Here is a 21,257-nt window from a genome sequence, read left to right on the forward strand (position 1 = left end):
TCTTGTATCCAAGCTAGGATGTTGTATCTGCATGGGTGGATGGACATATTTAAATATATCTATGGGTGGATATATTTTAAAACTGCCTGGACAGTTGGTTTCAGAGCATTGTGGTTAATGGACTGTACTCTACTTGAAGGCTGTAACAAGTGGGGTCCTGCAGGGGTCTGTCCCTGGAGCCATGCTTTTTGACTATTCAAATTAGTCTTCTATATCCCTGGAAAAATAAAAATCAAACCTTATCAGTGTAAACTATATTGACATTATTTTAAAAACGTGTTTTAGATAAAAAATCAGGTTAGGTATCACAGATTCTCCAAGGGCTATGAGTCGCTCTTTCCTTTTGGACAAGTGGTCCTCTGTTCAGAGAATAAACTAAATGCTACTAGCTCATTTCATCAGGATTTAGAATAGTTTTCTGTTCAGAAAAGTGTCACTTGTGCAGTTGCTTCCAGGCCTACTACAACCTGAATTAGATTATAAAATCCAACTTGCTTAAATACAAAGGGAAACACTATTATAGCTACGTTGCCTGTTTAATGAATATATGGAAAGTATTAAGGATTTGTTGTGTTAGTCTAAATCCTAATGAGATAGATTATTAGGAAGAGAGCTGATAATGGCCACTTTTTTAGCCATATTATATTTTATGGTTTGCCTTTATATAGATAGTATACAGGGCATAAAAATACCTAACACTGGACTTTCATAGTCTTTGCTTTCAGCCTTCAGGTAGGTCTTATACTTCCCAGGCTTGCCAGGGCTTCCCTCAGCTTTCTGTATCTCCTGAAAGTCTGCAAGTTGAAGAGCTGATAATCTGCCGCCATATGCATGGATGCATTTCGATAGTTAAGAGTGAATTAGGGAAGTAAGGTGATGCAAGTTTGGCACTGCTGTGGGTGGAGAGGGGACTTAAGGTATGTGTTCAGCAGTACAAAAGATGTAGTATATTTCCACAAACCTACTCAGTCAGAAAAGGCTTTGTATGGCAGACTGGCGGGTTTTGAGTAGACCTAAACGACAGTGGAATTGCTTACTGTTTTCTTGTTTCCTACTTGGTAAAGTACTTCTTAAAGTACCTGATGTCTGAAGATAGAATTTCCAAAGAAATATAAAAGGTTGTTCTCTTTTAAAATGTAACAGTTTGAGAAACAGCTCTCTCTCTGTCAAGAAGAACCCAGAATTTTAGTTGCACAGAAAAATGAGAGATTTACTGGGATGCAAGAACTTGAAAAAATACTGTTAACTCTGTAATGATACATAACAAGGAAAACATGAAAATAAAGTTACAGTGTTTAAAAGTGACTTTCTAACAGTTTTGAAGCTACAGATACAAAAAACTCGTACTATTAATTTGCATTGATTTCATAATACTGCTATATGCAACTGGGCTGCCTCATGCCTTGTCTGTGTGTTATACTTTCCATATTTGGAGTGCTTTTAAATTCACCTGACTTCTGAATTTCCTGAATTTGAAGTTTGGGGCTTGAAGTGATTAAAATATTCCTGTAGTGTTTTACCTTCAATTATTATTCTGCTCTTCATCTTAATTCCATTTTAATTAGGATGACCACTTTTCACGGATGGAAATAGTAAGGTGCAAGTATGTTAAAAGTAGACTTATTTTCTATGCTTCACTTTCAGTACAGTTTTACAGAAACATATCATTTACTGGTGTATCTTCTACTTTTCTCTCACATATGCATTCCTCTTCCCCAAAATACATAACCAAATTTTTAGAAGTTTCAACTTACTATATTTTAAATAGTACTTACTTTGCTTTAATATATTTCTGGATATTTTAAAAGATTAAGTTCTAAACTGTCTATATGTAAAATTGAAATTAACTTTAATTTGAAAATCAGCTGTAGGAGAATCTATATTTAGCATTTTCTACAATCTGCCTGCTTACATGAGGAAGCTACTTTCTCTGCTGCTGTATTAGCTGTAAAAAATAACATAAATTCCACACAATTTTAAAAAAGGGAGTTAATCAGAATTTGAGGGTAAAAGATTTGATTTCATAATCTTAGATGCCTGAATGATGCATAAATTCTACTGAATATCTCATGGTATTAAATAACTTGTACACTGAAATATATATAACCCATCAGTCTGCGTGCTTTTTTTCCATGTTTCACCCTTTCGGTAGTGCTTCTGATTTCCAAGAGGGCCAACCTTTATCAGATTAATTTAGTTAGCTGAAAACAAAACTTGAAGTTTATGAATTTCAGATTTAGGGTGATCCACTAGATCACAATTTTTTGGTTTTAACTTCTGCCATTGTGTGACTTGGTATACAACTGTACTAATGACAAAACCATTTGTCTTCTATTCTTTGTACCTTACTCTGCAATGGATGTTGGAAACTTCAGCATTGGTAAGATCATCATTGGTAAAATCTGTACCATGAAAAACTTCCACAACTTTTTTAGCATGGTGTGAAAGAAATGCAAATAGAATTTATTCAGGGAAAATGTAAACTGCTATAATTTTTGTTAAGTTAAAAGTTGTAAGTGGGAAATCATCTCCACGTATTACAATTACTTCTAGTTATTGGGGAAAAACAACACTGAGAAAAACCTTGGAATTACTTAACTGCAGGTTATAAAGATACTTTATGACACCAACAAAATACCTATCAACATTTTTGTGTGATAGAATGAACTGTTTCCTGTCATTCTGAAATTTTTTGTTGTCTCAGAAAAAGTAATTTTTGTTACTCAGCCTTCAAGATCGAATGATGACTCATCAGTCAGGTACACTGTGTGTGTTAACTGAGGTTTATCATGAAACAAATAGTTCTACTTTATTCATTCATGAATTCTGCTGTTTCACAAAATTTACATTACTATATTAACAGGAAGTGATGATTCTTGTCAGAATTAAAACAATTTGATTGAAGTATACTTCTTATATGTCCAAATATGTATAACATACTTTTATGCTATTTTAAAAACAATTCACTATTTGCCATTATTTACTCAAAAAATGCTTTAATACCCTCGATATTTGAGGCATCTATGCTGAAAGAGAAAAATACGCTTTTTGTTATTTCTTTAACCAAGTGTCTGCTCAAATGGAGGAGAAACTAATATACCATTGGCAATAAATGAGACGCTGTCCTACCAGGATGTATTTGTTTCAGACTGTTGATGTATCTTGGAATGTTTGCCTCAGAGTGAACAAGTGATTTTGTCTATGAGTAGTGATACCAAAGTAGGTCTAAGGGCAGGAACTACCAACTTCTGAAACTCTGCTCTAGATATTGCTGTATTTATTCTATTTCCATTCTTGCCTCAAAACATTCTGGGAGAGTAGTAGTGCAAAGCTTCTTAAGGACTAAAGTACTATTGCTCTAGGTGGCTAAACCCCCAGAGAACTCTGATAAGGTCACTATATAGAAACATCTAAGCCTTGCTTGGATAAGCTGACTTGCTACCATATTTCCCAGAAATACTTTCACACTCTGCTCACTAACTTTTACATGAAGGCTTACTGTAAAAGGCAAACTATTGCTTGTTTACATTCTTTTCAATGAGCATTCCCGTAAGTTTTCTTTCTTGCATGCCATTTCTTTTCCTGAATTACAAGTGCAAAAACAGATGCTTTCTGCAATACCATGTTTCAACAAGCAGTCTCAAAAATGAGTCTTTAGCCATAATTCTTATTTCATGTATGAGATCTTTGCAATTTTAGGAGAATTTAAAAACAGCAACAGTATAGCCGTTTTTTGTTAGGACTAGATTTCTTCTGTTTGAAGTCTATAAAGAACGATTTAATCAATAGTGTCGTGTAGGTTACTGTTGCTCTGCAAAGACTTGATTGAGGGTTCTCCTTCGACATGCAACAAACCAATAAATTAAGGAACAGTTCTTAGAGTAAGGAATAAATAACTACCCAAAATCGGACATAACATTTGTCTGAGATTTAGTATTTGTTTCATATGCGCACATACAAACACAAATACATATGTATATTTACTTAGATAGCAATAAATATATGGGTGTTTATGCAAGTACATGTTTACATGCATATATACATAGTGCACATAAAAGGTTTTAACTCTTTAGTTTACACTGCCTTCAATATATTTCAAATGCTTTCTTTGCAGAATTTGGAAACTGATTTAACAGAGGCAAGAGAACAAATGAAAGAGTTGCACAGTAAATGCAGTGACTTATCATCTCAGCTAGCTGTGAAGCAGGAAGAACTCTCCCAAAAGGATTATGATATGATCAGAGCAAGGCAAGTATTTCATGCTTTCTTTAGCTGTAATTCCACATCTTCTCTACAAGACTATTGATGCACTTGGAAAGTGGTATCTTGCGTTAGAGATGTTTTTGTGAAACAATGTATTTTCATCTCATTCTGTTTTGCCAAGTGTAAAACTTCTGGTTATTTACTGGTGGGTGAGAATTTATACAGGCTGTCTTTGATATGTTTTGGTTCTTATTAGATTAATATAATTTTTTAAGTAGGAATGGGCATTAAAAATTACACTTCTATAATTACCATTGGGTCAGAGAGTCAAAAAATACCAATAGTAACAAGCAATTAATTGGAGAGGCTAAATGTCCTAGACTTAGACAAGTTTCAAGCCTAACTTTAAGATTTTAATTAGTCAAGCTTTACAGGTCAGCAGGAATTTATTTAGGCCTGTGCTAAAGGTTTAAAATGAAGCGATTTAAGCTTTATATTAGGTTTCACAAATCTTTTTCTTATGCTGCATCTGGTAGATTAGTGCCGGGCCCTTTCCCCACCGCGCCGAGCGTCTCAGCCCCGCTTCGAGGGACMGGCTCCTTCGTGCCGCCTCCCCTGGCTCTGGGCCCTGGTGGGGGTGGGGAGCTGGCTTGCCGGTCCCATGCTGTGGCGGCTCGCTCGCTCCCCCCTCACGCGGAGCAGGGAACAGGCCTCCCGACGGGAGCGGAGCGGAGCGGGGGAGGCGAGCCCGGTGTGGCGGGCGCGGGCCGGGCAGGAGCGGCCTGCGGCTGTGCTGCCGCGGGTTCGCGTCCCCAGCGCGGCGGGGTGGGGGTGGGGGCGGGGCGGCAGCGCCGCGCACCTGGCGGGCAGCGGGGGGGTCCCGACGCGAGGTGACACCGCTCTTATTTCGGAGAGCCTCCTCCTAGCGGGCTGCTGTCGGTCCGCAGTTGCGCCGAGGCTTTGTGCCGCTCGCTGTCTCTGCACGGCCTGGTTCGGCTGCGGCATTACTGGGCATGGGCGGTTTGTGTAAATGGGGTTYAAACAGGAGAGGAGCGTGCGCAGAATTTGCGTTGGTTTAATGAGCGTGAGGATTTACGCTGCGGTTGCTGCTCCGCTGTAGCTTGAGCCTCGAAGYAAAGTGAGGCATTTGTGTCTCAGTAACAGTGGACCAAACTAAAACTTGCATGCTTTTACCTCCCAGTAACTCTCGAGATGCGTTTACTGGGAAGAACAGACACATTCATGAGGAAAAACTTTTTCACTGTGAGGGTGACAGAGCACTGGAACAGGTTGCCCAGAGAGGTGGTGGAGTCTCCTTCTCTGGAGATATTCAAAACGCGCCTGGATGCAATCCTGTGCAATGTGCTCTAGGTGACCCTGCTTGAGCAGAGGGGTTGGACTAGATGATCTCCAGAGGTCCCTTCCAACCTCAACCATTCTGTGATTGTAAAAAGAAATGAAGGATGGAATGCATTATATGAATTGACTAGACTTCTGAAGTCATCAAAATGACAATAACGGCAGAAGACAATCAGTGACTTCAAGTGGAAATTGGCTAGTCTTCACTTCTTATTTATATAATTCTGGAGCTGTATATAGTGTGTATCACTCCTGTGTTACACAAATAATGTTCCTTTCCTCAAAATGTGCTTGTGTTTGAAGAGCTGCTGTTGGGATGATGTTGCAGTTGAACGTAAGAATATAATAGAAGTCTTTTTTTATTTCTCTTTTTGAGAAAAAACTAAATATATGATCTTTGTGATACCTCTGACCTGTTTAGTCTTCCTAGTATTTGTTGAAATCTTTACTGGAAAATTGATATCTAGTTATTTTTATTTTTAAAACCTATAATATTTGGGATCTTATATGTCAATAAAAATAGACATAGTTTAACTGAATATTTTATGAAGAGAAACAGTTGTTGGAATTGTAAAATTCATCAGCAGACCAGTAAGCTTTATCTTCTGAAATGATTCTCAGAAATACATGTCTGTGAGAGGTCTCGGGAGGAGGAAGAGGGCATTTTTAAAGTCAATTAATCAAGGTTTACAAAGTTATTATTTACTAGTTGCAGTTTATGATATTACAGACTGAGTTGGCCAAATTAATGAACGTAAAATTTCTTGAAATGCATTGTTTGCTAATGACTGCAAAGTAACCTCTTAGGATTTGTCACAGTTGATCTTGTTTAAATGTGTAAGTAAAAAAAGTACCTTTTTAAAAATAGTGTCTGAAGTGGAGGTAACAAAGTTATATAACACACTTATTCTGAAGTGTCTGAACTCTTTCTGTTTGCTCCTCCATACAGGCAACCTTCCAAATTAATGGAAAAAGTTAAACTTCAACAAACAGATCAATATGTGTTTTGCTGTGTGCTCAAGTCTTTTTGTTTCTAGATATTAAACTGGTATCATGATGACTAATAGTATTTTTTCCACATCAGTGGTACATGACACACACACACACACACACACACGTGTGTGTGTATATATATATATATATATATATATATATATATATATAAAAAATACAACAAGTATATTTTAATCAGTCTAATCATCATTCAGTGTCTACTAATCTATCTTTATGAACCGTCTTTGGCTACAAGTTCCTTGTTGATTTTTCCAATATAAAAAAAGGCCTATGCCAAATTGATCATATGATGTAGAACTTGGTTTCAGACAGCAGTGTCAACAATTTACAAACTAAGAATTTAAAATATTTTGTGTTTTTGTGGAACGGATTACTGGAATTTTTCCACATCCTAAGGTGTGAAAATGAAAATATATCATATATGAATGCATAGGTGTATCAGTACATAGATAAGACTGGTTTTCTTTTGGTTCTTAATTTAGAAAAGTCAAAATAATTAAAGTCTTGGATCTGTATTGGCATTATGATTGCAGGGTTTTTTTTAACTGATAAAAAGGTGTTCAGTTAGCCTTGGTTAAAACTTTGTCTTACGAAAATGTTACATCAAATATTCATTTTTACTTCTATTCTGCTAGAAAATTCTTCTACAAGTAGTACAGAAAATACCCCCTCTCCCTTACTATCTCCACTTTCCCATCATCCACTTCAAGCTTTTGCAGCTAAAAATGATAACCTGCTCTGATTACCAAATCTCTCTGTCCCCTGTCCCTTCCCCCCCCCCTTTTTTTTGACAGCAGACCACACTCTAATACTAAACAGTCTGATACTCTAAACACGGTACACCCTAATAATTATTAGGAATGTGCTCTGGAGGAAGAAATGAAGGAATCTGGCTTCTTTCACTTGATACCTTATTTCATATACAGTATAGGCAGACAGGAAAACAGAAGCATTTTCTCTTTCAGTGGACATGTATATAACTCAAAAATACTGTCTGGAATTCTTACAGTAGATTCTCAGTCCAACTGGAAAATAAACTCTCTAAAGGTCTAGGTGCATGCTGTCTGTTGCTCTGTTCCTTGTGATGTCGTAACTTCTTGCTCTGTTTTGCAAATCTGATAGTTTCTTAGCAAGAATTTTGTTTAGTTAAACAGTAACTATGTCTGTAGTCACTAAGAGAACTATTTTCTCTAAGTGCCAGTCTGTTACAGCAAATTAACAAGGACTAAAATTTTGGAGAAGTACTCAATTCTGCTCTAACTCTTGTCCCACAGAACAGTAGGTGTTTTGGAAAGTAGCACCAGTGTCTGTAAAAGTCTGTCACAGGCTTCTGCCTGTCTCTTAGGCATGGARAATAAATTCTCTAAAATGGTGTATGACACCACTGATTGATGCTTTTTCTCTGTGAGGGTGGCCAAACATGGGAATGGGTTCCCTAGAGAGGTTGTGGAGTCTCCATCCTTGGAGATATTCAAATCTAACTGGACACAGCCCTGGGCAGCGTACTGTAGTTGACCCTGCTGGGGTTGGACCAAATGATCTCCAGAGGTGCCTTCCAACCCCAACTATTCTGTGATATGGTTTCTTATTGTGCAGACCCCATTCATGACTAGATGGCTCTATCAGCATGACACCTTCACATCCCTTTTAAAGGTTTCTGAAATATGATACTAATTTTTCCCCAGCAATTAATCTGTTAAAAAAATTTTTTTTTGCAGTTTAGTTACTAACATGGACTGAAAAGTAATCCTATCAAGGTGTTAAGTACTCATCCCTCTACTGTGAGAGGTAGGCTCTACCTCAGCATCTTCTTTCAGTTAGTTCAGGCTCCTCCTGAGTTCTCTGTAATCATGTCAAATATTTAAATGGAAGTACACTGGAAAGCAGCCAAACAGCTGAGTTTAGATGCAGGTTGAGTGAGCATTAAAGATCAGTGAAATTCAGATTTGACAAATAATTTGAAAACAAGAAGAATAAGTAACAGCTAATGATAAGTCTTATTTAGTATTTGACTTCTCCGTGCCTTGGTAGTAGTAAGGATGTCCCTATTCATGGTCCCAGCTAGTTGCAGGAGGTCCAATCTATATAGCTCTTTCTAGCTCCAGAGGACTTGTGTTGTCCTGTTTTACAGAACTCTTCTAAGCGTGACAGAGGAAAATATGAATCCAGCTGTGTATGGTTTAATATGTATGTAATTCACCCTTACCCAGAAAAGCTTTTTTGGGTTAATCCAAAGGGCTTTTTTGTATATCAATTAAAACATGATGTAAAATAGGTTTTAAAAGAATGTTTTGGGCATACATGCTGTTGACAAATCTGGTCTTCCCAAGTGAAAATTATTGCTTGAATCTGGTCAACCATGGAAATCTTTCATATTTTTCCTTCTAATCTAGGTTAAATGCATTCCAGTGTGTATAATTGCAGTGGTGGTGAGTCATTAGATAGTTTGTTACAATTTAGTTTGAAAGCTTCTCCTAGGAATGTCCTTGTGTTCTATTTGTACAACAATTCTTTGTACAGGAGTTCACAATAAGATTTTAATCTGGAATGGTCTTCTGCAAAACCAAATTAGGTATTTAAAAACAATTTCAGAACAGGTTTATTTATGGCTTTGCTTTAGCGTTGTGACGTCTTGGCTGTTTTTATATGGATATATTTGCTGGCACCTAGTTGCTATAGTATTTAAAATATTTAAAATGTGCTGGATTTCTGAGTTCCAGACTTGAATGAGGGTCTRTATTTCATCAGTAGCATCTAACTTGTTCAGATATTATCTCCAAGTTCATACTGGTAAGCAGTTCCTTCTGGACTAAACTAATTAGGATCCACATTATTCCTTCCTTTCTCATTGACTTTTTTTCCTTCCCTCCCATTCTTCCAAGTTTTTCACAAAGTTATAAAAAGCAATAGCCAGAAAAGATAGAGATGTAGCTAGTTCAAAAGATTTTGGAGTATGCTTAATAAATTATTTTGAGTTGTGTATATAAGCATCATAAACTTGAAGGGTAAGGGAGTATTTTTGATACTGGTCTTTCCTAGAATTAGTTTTAGGAAACTCCAGTGAATGTCATGCCTTTTCTTTTTTCTGACAATGTTTTATTATTTCTATGTCTGTTGATTTGTTTTGTATTCAGCAGCCAAATAATACTGATATCCTTATGGTTACCCATTTTTAATTTTTCTTAAATTAAAAAGTTATTTGTTCAGTTTCACCTTTCCTCAGCAACATTGTACAAGGTCAGTTAATAATTCTTCTTTTAGAAATTTGCGTGTAAAAACAAACAAACAAACAAAAAACCCCACTGGTTTAACTTTAGATCAGCAGCCAGAATTCTCTTGGTGTGTATGTGATCAGATTTCCATGTTTGTTCCTGATTAAAAGAAGTTCAGGTTTTCCTGTAATTCCAAAATGGTCATGAGGAAGTAATTGAAAAAAAATACTTGTAATGTTTAAAGCCAAATACACTGTTATTGTAACCTTACTTTTATGGCTAAAATGATTTAGTTCTATTCTTCTATTTTCACTTGAGCAAAACCAGAGTATTTGTAGCTCTGTATAGGTATTGAAGTGTTAGATCACAGAACTTTTTTTTCCTCAGTGATATCCAGTAGCTTCAGTGCCAAATGGAGTGGAAATCAGGGCAGAATTTACCTCTGAGTGTATCATGGTATGTTTGTTTACTGGGACGGAGGGGAAGGGGAAGAAAGAAAAAAGTAGACCTAGCAGGTCTTTTGATTTTGGTGCTTAGCTGAGAGATTTTTCTTTTTCTTTTTCTTACAATGCTCCTGATGATGACTTTTTTCTTACATTTGTGTTTGTTTACTGTGCCTAGTATATTGCAACATTTCTTTCAATATGTGCTTATATTTGTGTCTATATGCTGCATGTATGTATGTACACACCCTCATATAGTCTGATCAAAACTCCTGAGCAGGGGAGTTGGACTAGATGTTCTCCAAAYGTCCTTTCCAAACTCAACCATTCTGTGATTGTGTGAACGCCTCCACCTTTTCTGTGTCCTTTGTCACTAACTCCCCTGCCACATTCAACAGCAGACCCACATTTTCCCTAGTCTTCCTTTTGCTGCTGCTGTATTTGTAGGAGCCCTTCTCGTTGCCCTTCCCCTCACCAAATTCAACACCAGATGGGCTTTGTCCTTTCTAAGCCCCCTGCCCCCTTACATGCTTGGACGATGTCTGTACGTTCCTCCTGGGTCACCTGTTCCTGCTTCCGCCTCTTGTATGCTTCCTTTTTAAATTTGAGGTTTAGTCAGGAGCTCCTTGTACATCCAGGCAGGCCTTCTGCCACCTTTATTTGACCTCCCTTTCAGCAGGATAGACCATTTTTGAGATTGGAGGAGGCGATTGTTGAAAATCAATGAGCTCTTCAGTACCCATCTTCCCTCAAGAGCTGTATGCCATGAGACTCTTCCAAGCAGGTCCCTGAACACACTATAGTCTACTCTCCTGAAGTCTGGGGTTGTGAGCTTGCTATTTGCCTTGTTCCTTCCTCTCACGATTCTGAACTCCATCATCTCATGGTCACGGCAGCCAAGGCTTTCTAGCCTTCATATCCCCGACCAGTCCTTCCTTGGCTGTAAGCATGAGGTCCAGCAGAGCACCTCTCTTTTTCAGCTCCTTGATCACCTGTGTTAGGAAGTTGTCATAAATGCACTCCAGAAAGCTCCTGGATTGCTTGTGCCCTGCTGTTTTGTCCTTCCAGCAGATAACAGGGAACTCAAGTTGGCCATGAGGACCAGGGCCTGTGAATGTGAGGTTTCTTCTAGTTGTCTAAAGAATGCCTCATCTGCTTGTTCTTCCTGATCAGGTGGTATATAGCTGACACCCACCACACTCACCCATGTTGGACTTCCTGCTAATCCTGACCCACAAGCTCTCAGCTGGCCCCTCATCTTTCCACAGGCAGAGCTCCAGGCATTCCTGCTGCTCTCTCATGTAGAGGGCAACTCCTCACTGTTCTGCTTTGTCTTTCCTGAAGAGCCTATATCCATCCATTGCAGCAATCCAGTGGCATGAGCTATTCTATCATGTCTCCATGGTTTCCATGAGTTGTAGCCCACCAGCTTCTGTTTGCTCCCTGTGCTGTGTGCGTGAGTGTACAGACACTTAAGATGGGCATCAAGTTGTGCTCCTTTACCAGAAGCCTGTGAGCTTCGCCCGTGATGCTGTCTTGTTGTCTCCCCCTTATTTCTTTGCATGCACTTGAGGTGGTCCTCCTTGGGCCCTGCTCAATTGATCTTGAGGTTTCTCCCATCCACATCACTCTTCATCCTTTGCTTGCCAAGCTAGTCCACAACTTCCACGCTTGATTGTTGGTCATCATCTCCCTCCACTGTTGTTCCTGGTTTAAAGTTCTTGTCATCAGGTTGTCAGATGTTTTATTCTGCAAGTCTGTTTGCATTGTGCTATTGATGCTTAATGATCACTGCTGAAATTGAGCATCATTTCCTGATTCCTGTATAAAAATGAAGTAAAAGAAAGCTCCCATTGCAGAATTACAATGTAAAAATAGTATTTCATTCACTGAACAGGATAAAAATAGTCATAATGTACAACTAAGCTGAATACAGAATTTTTCTTTCAGGAATTGTGTGTTTTTGTGTTTCTAGAATTTTCCTGATTGCAACTTTTGCTTTGTATATCATGTTATTCGAAGCAAAAAATACAGCAAGTTAGGAGATATGTATGAAGAGATGAAGTGCAGTTTCATTTTAAAACATGCTGCTGTATCTGGGTTTTCTTACTTTTAGAAATGCTTAAGCTCACGTTGAACGTTTAGCATGAGTAAAGTAGCTGCATTCTACTGCTGCAGTTTTTGGATGGTTGCAAGGTTTGGTCCCCACTTCAGAGTATGACTCAAAGCTTGATGAAGTCAACAGAAGAATTCCTATTGATCTTAGTAAACTTTGTGGGTGGTACATTAGAGAACACACAATATTGTGCAGTCTCAGGTAACACCTGAGACACCTACAGGCAATACCTGCATTGATGTTTGCATATAAATTAAAAAGCTTTAACATGAAAAGTGTTCTTGGTAGCAGTTATTACCAACGTTTCAAACAGTATCTGAGGGTTCAACATTACCCTATTTTTTCCTCTTCTACAATAAAATGAAGGTGTGGCTAGAGAAACTGCTAGATTTCTTTAATCTGGGTTTTAACACAGTGTAAATGTGTCGTTTTCTGGTGTTTAGTGACAATCAGGGAGATAGAACTGAAGTGCTGGATTGGAAGCCTGCTGTGCATGGTGTTGGAAAGTGTTAATGTGTCGCTGTGTCCTCATTCCTGTTGCTTTGCTTCTGATCAGAATTAAATTAGTACATATGAAGTCTATGCTGAAGTTGTACTTTTTTTTTGCTACATAAAAAGTTCTTCTTACTGCAGCTCTACCCTTGCTAAATTTTGAGGTGCTATTTTACATCTTATTGAAAACAGTGGGACTTAAATACTGTAAAGGAAGCCTGTCCTTAAGTGTTCTTCAATATTGGGCTATTACCAGACTTATTTTAAAATGTCTTTTTTCCTACCATTAAGTTCTCTGACTGTGGCATTGTGGTACATGTCATTTCAATTTTTATATAATTACTCAGCTATTGTACTATTGAGTGAATAGTGGATAAATTAAATAGTGGGACAAGTCTTAAGAAATATTCTTTTCCCTCTAATATCAGTATTTTTGGAAAGTTCTCTTGAAATGTTTTCCTTGTCATTCTTCAATTTCTCAGGAAAAAACACCAAAGTTGATATTACTGCTTACCTTTTATGCACTGTTTTTTCTCTGGACATTTTCAGCAGTATTATAAAAATGTAACGGTAACTCTTGTTGTTAATGATAATTATAGGCACAGAGAAGTCGTGTGATTGCTGGTGGTCACCAAGTAAATGAGTTGGAGTGACAGATGTAAATTTCACTATCTGTACTTAGCACTAGTTTGAAATGTGCTTGTGAATTAAACAGCGAATTAAGTAGAAAATATGTTAAAAAAGTATTAATGGAGTCAACTGAAATGTGTTACAGCAAATATTTGAAGTTTTTAATAATGGTTTAACATAACTAAGAGTTAATTTCTGCCTTAGTTTCTATTATCTATTAGAAGTAGAGTCAAATTCTCAAGCAGCCTGATTATGCTAGGTCCATCCTCAGATTTCATTACAACACAATTCTAACTTATACAGTTTATGAATCTTATTTTGCTGTATCATGTTATGTAATACAAATCAAAGTCTCCTCACCTGCCTTGTAGTTATTGAGGTATGCTATACCCACAGACAGAATGTCCTTTGGTAAGTTATCAGAAGGCGTACTTCACGTATCCAAATACCAGATCCATTTTAGAAAAGAGAATAACATTACACATATTATACAAGTTAAGGAAAACCTTTATATTTATTGTGATATTTCTAGTTAAAAAAAAAATTAAACTTGCCTTACAGTCCTGTGTTCTAAATATTTTACATTTTGACATGTAACTGAATATTGATTAGAAAGTGTCAATGCAGTAATGCAAATCTATTTTAGAGTGGTCAGAGCATTAAAGGAAAATTGAAAGACATTCTGTTTTGAAACATGTTTTGTAGATTTTTTTTCAAAAGTATACAATAAATATTATATACGTAACTTCTAGTGTTTATAAGGCAATTAATAGAAAAATAAGTAAATATAGGAGGCTCATTATGTAGAATAAAATTATCTGAACACAATTGTTTAACTCAGGTCATCATTGTTCTTTTCTTAATTTCTCTTTATTGCTTGCTTTGTACAGGAAGGAGTTACTGGAGCTGCAGAACCTTTACAGACAAAACACTGAGCATACAGCACAGCAGGCTGAGCTGATCCAGCAGCTTCAGGCGCTCAGTACAGATGCACAAAAAGTTCTGAAAGATCAAGAACATGCCCATACAGCCAAAACAATGTCATATCAAAAAGTATGTCTGTGTCTTTTATGATCACAAAGTTAATTTTAATATCTATCTGCCCCATATCAATGGGCAGAATAATCAAAGCACTGTGTGGTGTTGCATCCTTTCAGAGATCCATGTTGTTACCAAAATCTGTTTGGTAGAGTATCAGGGCTTTTCTGCCCTAATTACGTCCCAGCATATGTGGCCTCTTGCTTATGTTGAATTAATCAGCCTTTAAAAAGTAAGATTTACTTGCATTTGAAGAAAAATAGGAGTGAATTGCCAAGCATAACAACTTCTTTATGTAATTTGTGTTTTCTGTGTTTTTCTTCTTCCTCTTCTAGAGGTTTCAATCATTAAATTCTGCAATTCGATTATGATTAGATTTTGAAATTCCTTTTATTTGTAAATCATGTATTTCTGTAAATCTTAAACAGTCTTTCCAGTTTAAAGGTTTTTTTGTTTTATTCAACCCAGATGCAAAATCTCCTGTAGCAAAATTAATTGAAAAAACTGTTACTGTAATAGCTTTTTAGATGGATAACATTCAAAAATTTGTAACTCTCTCTCTCTCTCTCTCTCTCTCTCTCTCTCTCTCTCTCTTTATATATATTTATAGAACAGATTTTGTATTTTGATGAATGCTAGGAATAGTGATAGTCCTGAAGAAATGTCACATGTGCACTACTCAATTTCTCTTTTTGATGGTAGCTTATAATAGAGATATGGTTTTCGGTCTGTATGAAATAAAGAAGATAGGTTTCTTTCCTTTTTAGAAATATTGAGAAGGAAGAAGGTATAGGTATATCCAGCTTTCACATACCTTCTACCAATTGTGGGATGTTTTCTCAAATTGTGTATTGTCAGTACCTTTTCAAAAAACAGGCATTCCATTTTATCACTCTGCCTAGAGTATGTAGTTTGTAATAAAATTGTGAAGCTGGGCCTAAATCAAGCAAAAATCAGTACTGGATTTTTAAGGGTATGCCTGCTGAACATATGATATCATTTAATGCTCAGCGTATTCTTGTGTACGTAACTATGCACCAGTACATCATAGACATACGCTGTATGTTCTCTTCTAGACATTAAGTCTTTTATTCTTTTATTTACTGTGACAGTAGCCCAGCTAGCAACAGGTGGACTTCCATCAAAGTTGTTCAGAACATGCAGAAAGCAGGGGAGTTCATCTGTCTAGGGCAAGACAAAGTAAATTACAGAAAAATCTTTTAAAATAATCAAAAACTCGTACCGAATGTAAGTATCAGGCATTGCTGCTTCCTTCTTTTTTCGTCCTCTAGTCAGTGCTTCTACAGCTGTTAAAATGGATCCTTTGAAGAGTCACTCAGAAAAAAAAAAAGACTCAACGGAGGTAGCCCTCTTCTTCATCAATGTTTCTAAGACAGTATTTCTCTAAGACTAGTTCTACAAAATATGAAAGAAAATCCAATTAAAATATGGTGAGACTTTTCTATGGCATGATAAAACTGTCCCTATAGGTAAATTTGTACTGTATAATAGTGGATTTGCCAGTATGGCTTATTTCAGTTTGGGAAGAGTTTAACTTCTCCTATGAAAAATACTTTTTGATAGTATAAGCTACTTAAATATTAGAAAAAATGGGTGGGTATACCTGTACTTATATAGCTATAATGGCAGGCCTCTTGTAAATTAGGTTTGGCCCAAAATTCATGGCTGCTTCAGAAAACTAGTTAAAATTTCTCAGTCTTTCCTAGCAGGAGATAAAACCTACCATGACAGCTTACCTAATGGCACAACAAGAACAAAGATGCTGTACTTTTGAGGATAAGCCCTTTTTTGATACCTGCCATATACTTCAACTCACAGATGGCCCTAGAATGTGTTCTTTTGGAGGTGCTAAATTCAGCATTTTTTCAACATGGAGGACTAATGTTTGCATTTTAAAACACCTAAAGACAACCCRTCTATTCTGACAAAATGACTAGTGTGGAATTGATAAGCTATCTTTTGGTATTTCTCTCGGTCAAAACATCCAATGCACCTGGAAACAATCTGCTCCTTTTGGTCTTTGTAAAAATATGCAGAAAAGGAGTTGTTTTGCAAGTCAAAATGCAATGGATCATCTTATATGTGTGAGAGAACTTAACTTTAGTGGGGGAAAGGGACAAGTTTTTCCCAATGTCATGACCTCCTGTTCTGTACTTTGATTAGTAAACTGCATAAAATGTCCACTCTAACTGCTTCGAAGTAACATAGTTTCCAAATCATAAGAGGCACAGTCCTGCTGAAGTCACAGTAGACCTTTGGAAAACTCAGCAACCATAAAATAATACAAACACCTATATTTTCCTTGAAACAGGAAGGCAAACTATTCCAGACACGTGTGCATTCTGTTTGTCTCCCATACGTTAATAATATGCTGGCTGCAATAGCTAGATAAGGATGTGTCAGCTATTCCGCAGACATATTCACAAAGGAATATTTTCCTATTGCTCCAAATGTCATTGAGCCTATCAGCGTGTACATCCTAYGATATATTGTCCCTTACAGGAAGATCAATGACCTCTTTGTTAGTGGTCAGATAGGCACTGTATGCTGTAGCTCAGGTAATGTGATTGGCTGACGTATTCCAAGTTCATCTTAACAGTCTACCATTTAGGAAGAACTGCTCTTTACGCTGATGTTAATGTATAGTAGGAAACAGTTGGCTGAGTAAAGTAAATTGCATTTCTGATAAACCAGATAAAGGTCATGAACCTTCACTGAGTTATGTGTAAATCTGTTGAGGACCACGAATTCTTTTCCAAGTCCAGCTATAGTGGGCGGGGTACACATGTGAARTTGTGTAATCTGTTTTAACAAGTTGTACTGACTTACTGACATACTCCTACTTTTTCCTTTATTCTTCTTCTTTGTTCATGCAAATTTTAAGGATGCTGTATTCTACAATAACTCGTTTAGGTTAGACCATTTATGGAAACAAATAGATATCTATTTCATATTGGAGCTACAGTTCTCATCCTAAAGGATAGGGAATATTTTTCTAAAATGTGTAGCATCTGTTTTAGTGGTCCCAAATACTCAGGGGACTTCATTCCTTTGCTGGATTTAATGAGACTCAATAGATTTGTCCTCACCAGCAATTTCAAGGTGGAGAGACTTCAATCAATACTAGGGATAATAAGACAAGAAAAGATTCTGAACTCCTTAGCCAGCTTACCACAGTTTTCTTAAATTTACAAGTTAGGGCCTTTGTTTTCATAATGCAGTACTTCCCTTTGGTCTGATGTTGCCTTTAGAGTCCATGTTAATCATACTGATTAGAAATCTAGTAATGGAAGGCCTTATTAGTCAGACAGAAATACCATTCTTTGATATTAAATAGGAAATCARATTTCTGTCCTGGAACTCAGTTTTGCTCCTGAAGCAGCAAATACAGGGTATGGTGGATAGTGATACAGTAGATGTCTGTGATGAAGAGGACTGTTGCTCAATAGCTAGATTTTTGGCAGGATTAGAAAGCACGGTGATAGTTGCGCATTATGAGGCATTGCAGAAATATGCATCAAGCACACAAGGAAGTAGATGGAAAATAGGATAGCATCAGATACATTTTCATATGATTTGATTAATTTTGTGTCTGAAGTTGCCTTGCCAGTTCTTCTCATAGTGTAACTGTATGGAGAGAGATTACCTTCCTTCAAGTGTGAGAAATCATAATCAAAATAAGTTACTGTCCTTTTTAAGGTTAAATTTCACCATTTCTAGTCTTCTGGGGGACTGCAGCAACCACACTTAGGATTATTATATTTTTATGCAAGTAGGTTTAAATTCACAAAATAAAAACTAAGACCACGTAAATCTATAAACAGTAGTAATAATGCAACTTCTTCCTCAAATTGGGAAAAGATACATGTGTTCTCTCACACAAGATAAGAGCTGAGAGGCATTAACTGTCCGGTCAAATATACCAAAGTCAAAGTCAGTAAAGTGAATCATTATTTTTTTAGTCCAATTTGCTTGTGTGATCTTGTGCTATAGTTCATGCTCTGATACTCTTTTCTGTTGTTGGGAAGTATGTTAATTAAGTTATTCTATTTATTCTATTTATTTCTTCTACACCAAATACCAATACAGTCAGTCACACAATATCAGGTAGACTTTGACATCAGACATGCCCATAGAATAAAGATGAAGAAATCCTGTGTAGAGGTGCGGCGCTCTTGGGATGATGTTAAACGGTACATTCAAGGGCTGTGATTTTCATGCTTGAAAAAATCCTGTGCTGAGGTTCATAATGCATGCTATAGTTTCTGTGCGTTTTTTTGTAGATTGGGAACTGTAAAATACTTAGATATTTTTAAAATGAGGCGAGTTATCTCTAATTCAAAATTTGTCACTAATGTTTGCAAATCACTGTCTAATGTTTCTGGCAATGATGCAGTATTTTTTACAATGTAAAAAATGTAGATGAAGGAAATTATGTCAAGTGGTGAGACTTGGTGCAAAAGGATCAAAACATCAAGAAAGGAAGAAAAATCTTAATATTAAGCTTATTTAAATATTTTTTTAAAAAATACTTTGATCTGAGTTAGAGTTACAAGATCTAAATACTACTGAATTTTCCATCTAATCAGATCAGTCTCACAATAGAGGATTTTAAACTAACCATTTGCGATATGAATTATTAAATTTTTTTGCATTAGGTGTGACTGGTATTCTTCACAAGCCTACTGAATATTCTCTGACAGTATACCATCCAGGCAAAGAGATCTAAATGGGGTTTGGTAGCATTTCACAGAGAAGTAGTTGCTGTTGTACACTCTTTATGAGAGAAATATGTCAGTTTTATCTATTCAAAAAAAACCCAAAACACCCCAAGCCCCACCATTAGAGGACAGTATCAGCACAAGGAGTTGCACAAAACTGATAAGATGGATGGATGCTGGAAGGCTGCAATAGTAACATAAATATTTATTTCTTCAATTGGGAAAGCAGGTGATGTACTTGATTCCTTGAAGTAAATGGACTTTAGAGCTGAACTTTCATAGTGGCAACACGAATCAACAGGACCGAAAAGTCTTTTTCCTTTATTGTCTCTTCGGTTATTTTGAGCGTATATCTAGCTAAAGAATCCAATTTTGCATGCATTTCCAAAACAGCTATAGCATTTGTAATTACGTAGTACCATAACTTTGAGGAAAGCATTTCTCATTTAGCTTGTACTAGTTACTCTTACTCCTGTACTGTCTGATCTTACTTATATCCATTCTGTCCCTTTTTTGTCCCTTTTCAAATTTTTTTTAATGCTCTGTCTCTTCTTAAAAAACTACGCTACCTCTGCTTTTCCATTTTAATACTAAATGCATTGAATGTGCTGTTTACTGTCTATGTCTGGAGTGCCTATTCAGTTTCATCCTGGAGCTTCTCCAGCTGGTTTCTGTCCTTGTTCTTTTCAAATTCTCATAAACAATATGATCTTATAACATGAATTTCTGTGATGGTGCTATAATAGCTTCCCTTATAGTTTTACTGTATCTTAATTTAGATTAGCTTTTTTTCCATTTATATCATTACTGTATGTTTAGGTTCATTTATTCTGGTCTGTGGAATGACACATCTTTTTTTKAATGGTGAGCATTTAGGTTAACATCATTTAATAGAAAAGAATATTCATTTTATATTCTGTGTATATTAATTGGCTACTGTTGCATTTTAATGGGTGCATCTACCTTAGTATTTTAGTTCCTCACAAGAGTGTACTTTTGAAGGAAATCTCCCATCTGTCCCCACTATCTGTACTTTCATTGATATCACAGAATAGTCTATGAGAGCATTAACTGAATTCCTTTTGGATTAAAAGAAGCTGGAAAATGTGTCCCAGTTGTTAATTGGCATTCAGTCCACAAGATCTGTCTAAACCTAGTTTAACGTAAATCTCTCAAACCTGTATAATGTGAGTGTTGGTTTTAGTACCAGCTGTTTCTGCAGATTCTTTTCAAGTACACTTGGGTTCTGGGTAATACAGGCACAATAAAATAGATAACATTGGTTAATTATCTAATTTTGTTAGGTTTTATTGGAATTCCTCAGCTTTCTTTGGCCTGATTTGACTTAATTTTGTCATCACGTTCTGCCATCTCAGTCTTCATTCAGTCTTCTGCATTTGCAATGACTACATTATGTATTTAGCATCCCATTTATCCCAAATCTTCAACCTCATAACCAATATTTAATGTATCTCAATACTTTACCTCATCCCAACATTATTAGACTGTTAAGTGTTTTTATCACTTGTGGCCAGGCTTTGGAATCCTGTCTTTCAGTTATTTTGGAAGATCCAATATCCTAGCTTTGGCCTGGTATTTTTAGATGACTTGATAACATTAAGCATACATGTTATTCTAATGAAATTTCATGTTTTAAGCAGCTCTTCAAAGATTCAGCAAAAAGTGTTTTCTGGTAAAAATCAGTTAAATCAATATAGGAAATTGTTAGGGTAGCTGGGAAAGAGGAGGGGACACTATTTTTTGTAACTCAGCAAAGTTACTTGTCTTTCCTGACTGATAAATAATGCTGTTACATCATATGGACTAAATCTATTACAGCATGCTTATTTCAGGTAATTATTATCTTTTTTTATTTGTTTGTTTTTTAAATACCTTTACCTGTAACAGTCGATGTTGCCTGTTGAAGAAAGCATGGGTCCAAGGCACCAGAAAGAGATTATCAAAATGCAGCCTGTGCAATAATTTTTGCAGAACACAACTTTCTGTC

The 21,257-nt window shown here is 36.5% G+C and overlaps 1 protein-coding gene across 1 annotated transcript in view; it reads left to right on the forward strand.

Annotated features, from left to right (window-relative positions):
• The window catches only part of CNTLN (centlein), a 201,423-nt gene that overhangs the window by 51,156 nt on the left and 129,010 nt on the right, over window positions 1–21,257 (forward strand). The window contains exons 7-8 of the mRNA XM_026073572.1: window positions 4,115–4,248; window positions 14,360–14,522. Coding sequence (XP_025929357.1) covers window positions 4,115–4,248; window positions 14,360–14,522 — 297 coding nt within the window. The remainder of the gene's footprint in view (window positions 1–4,114; window positions 4,249–14,359; window positions 14,523–21,257) is intronic.

Source organism: Apteryx rowi, unplaced genomic scaffold (assembly GCF_003343035.1).
Source record: "Apteryx rowi isolate R43461 unplaced genomic scaffold, aptRow1 scaffold_37, whole genome shotgun sequence".
Taxonomy (NCBI): domain Eukaryota; kingdom Metazoa; phylum Chordata; class Aves; order Apterygiformes; family Apterygidae; genus Apteryx; species Apteryx rowi.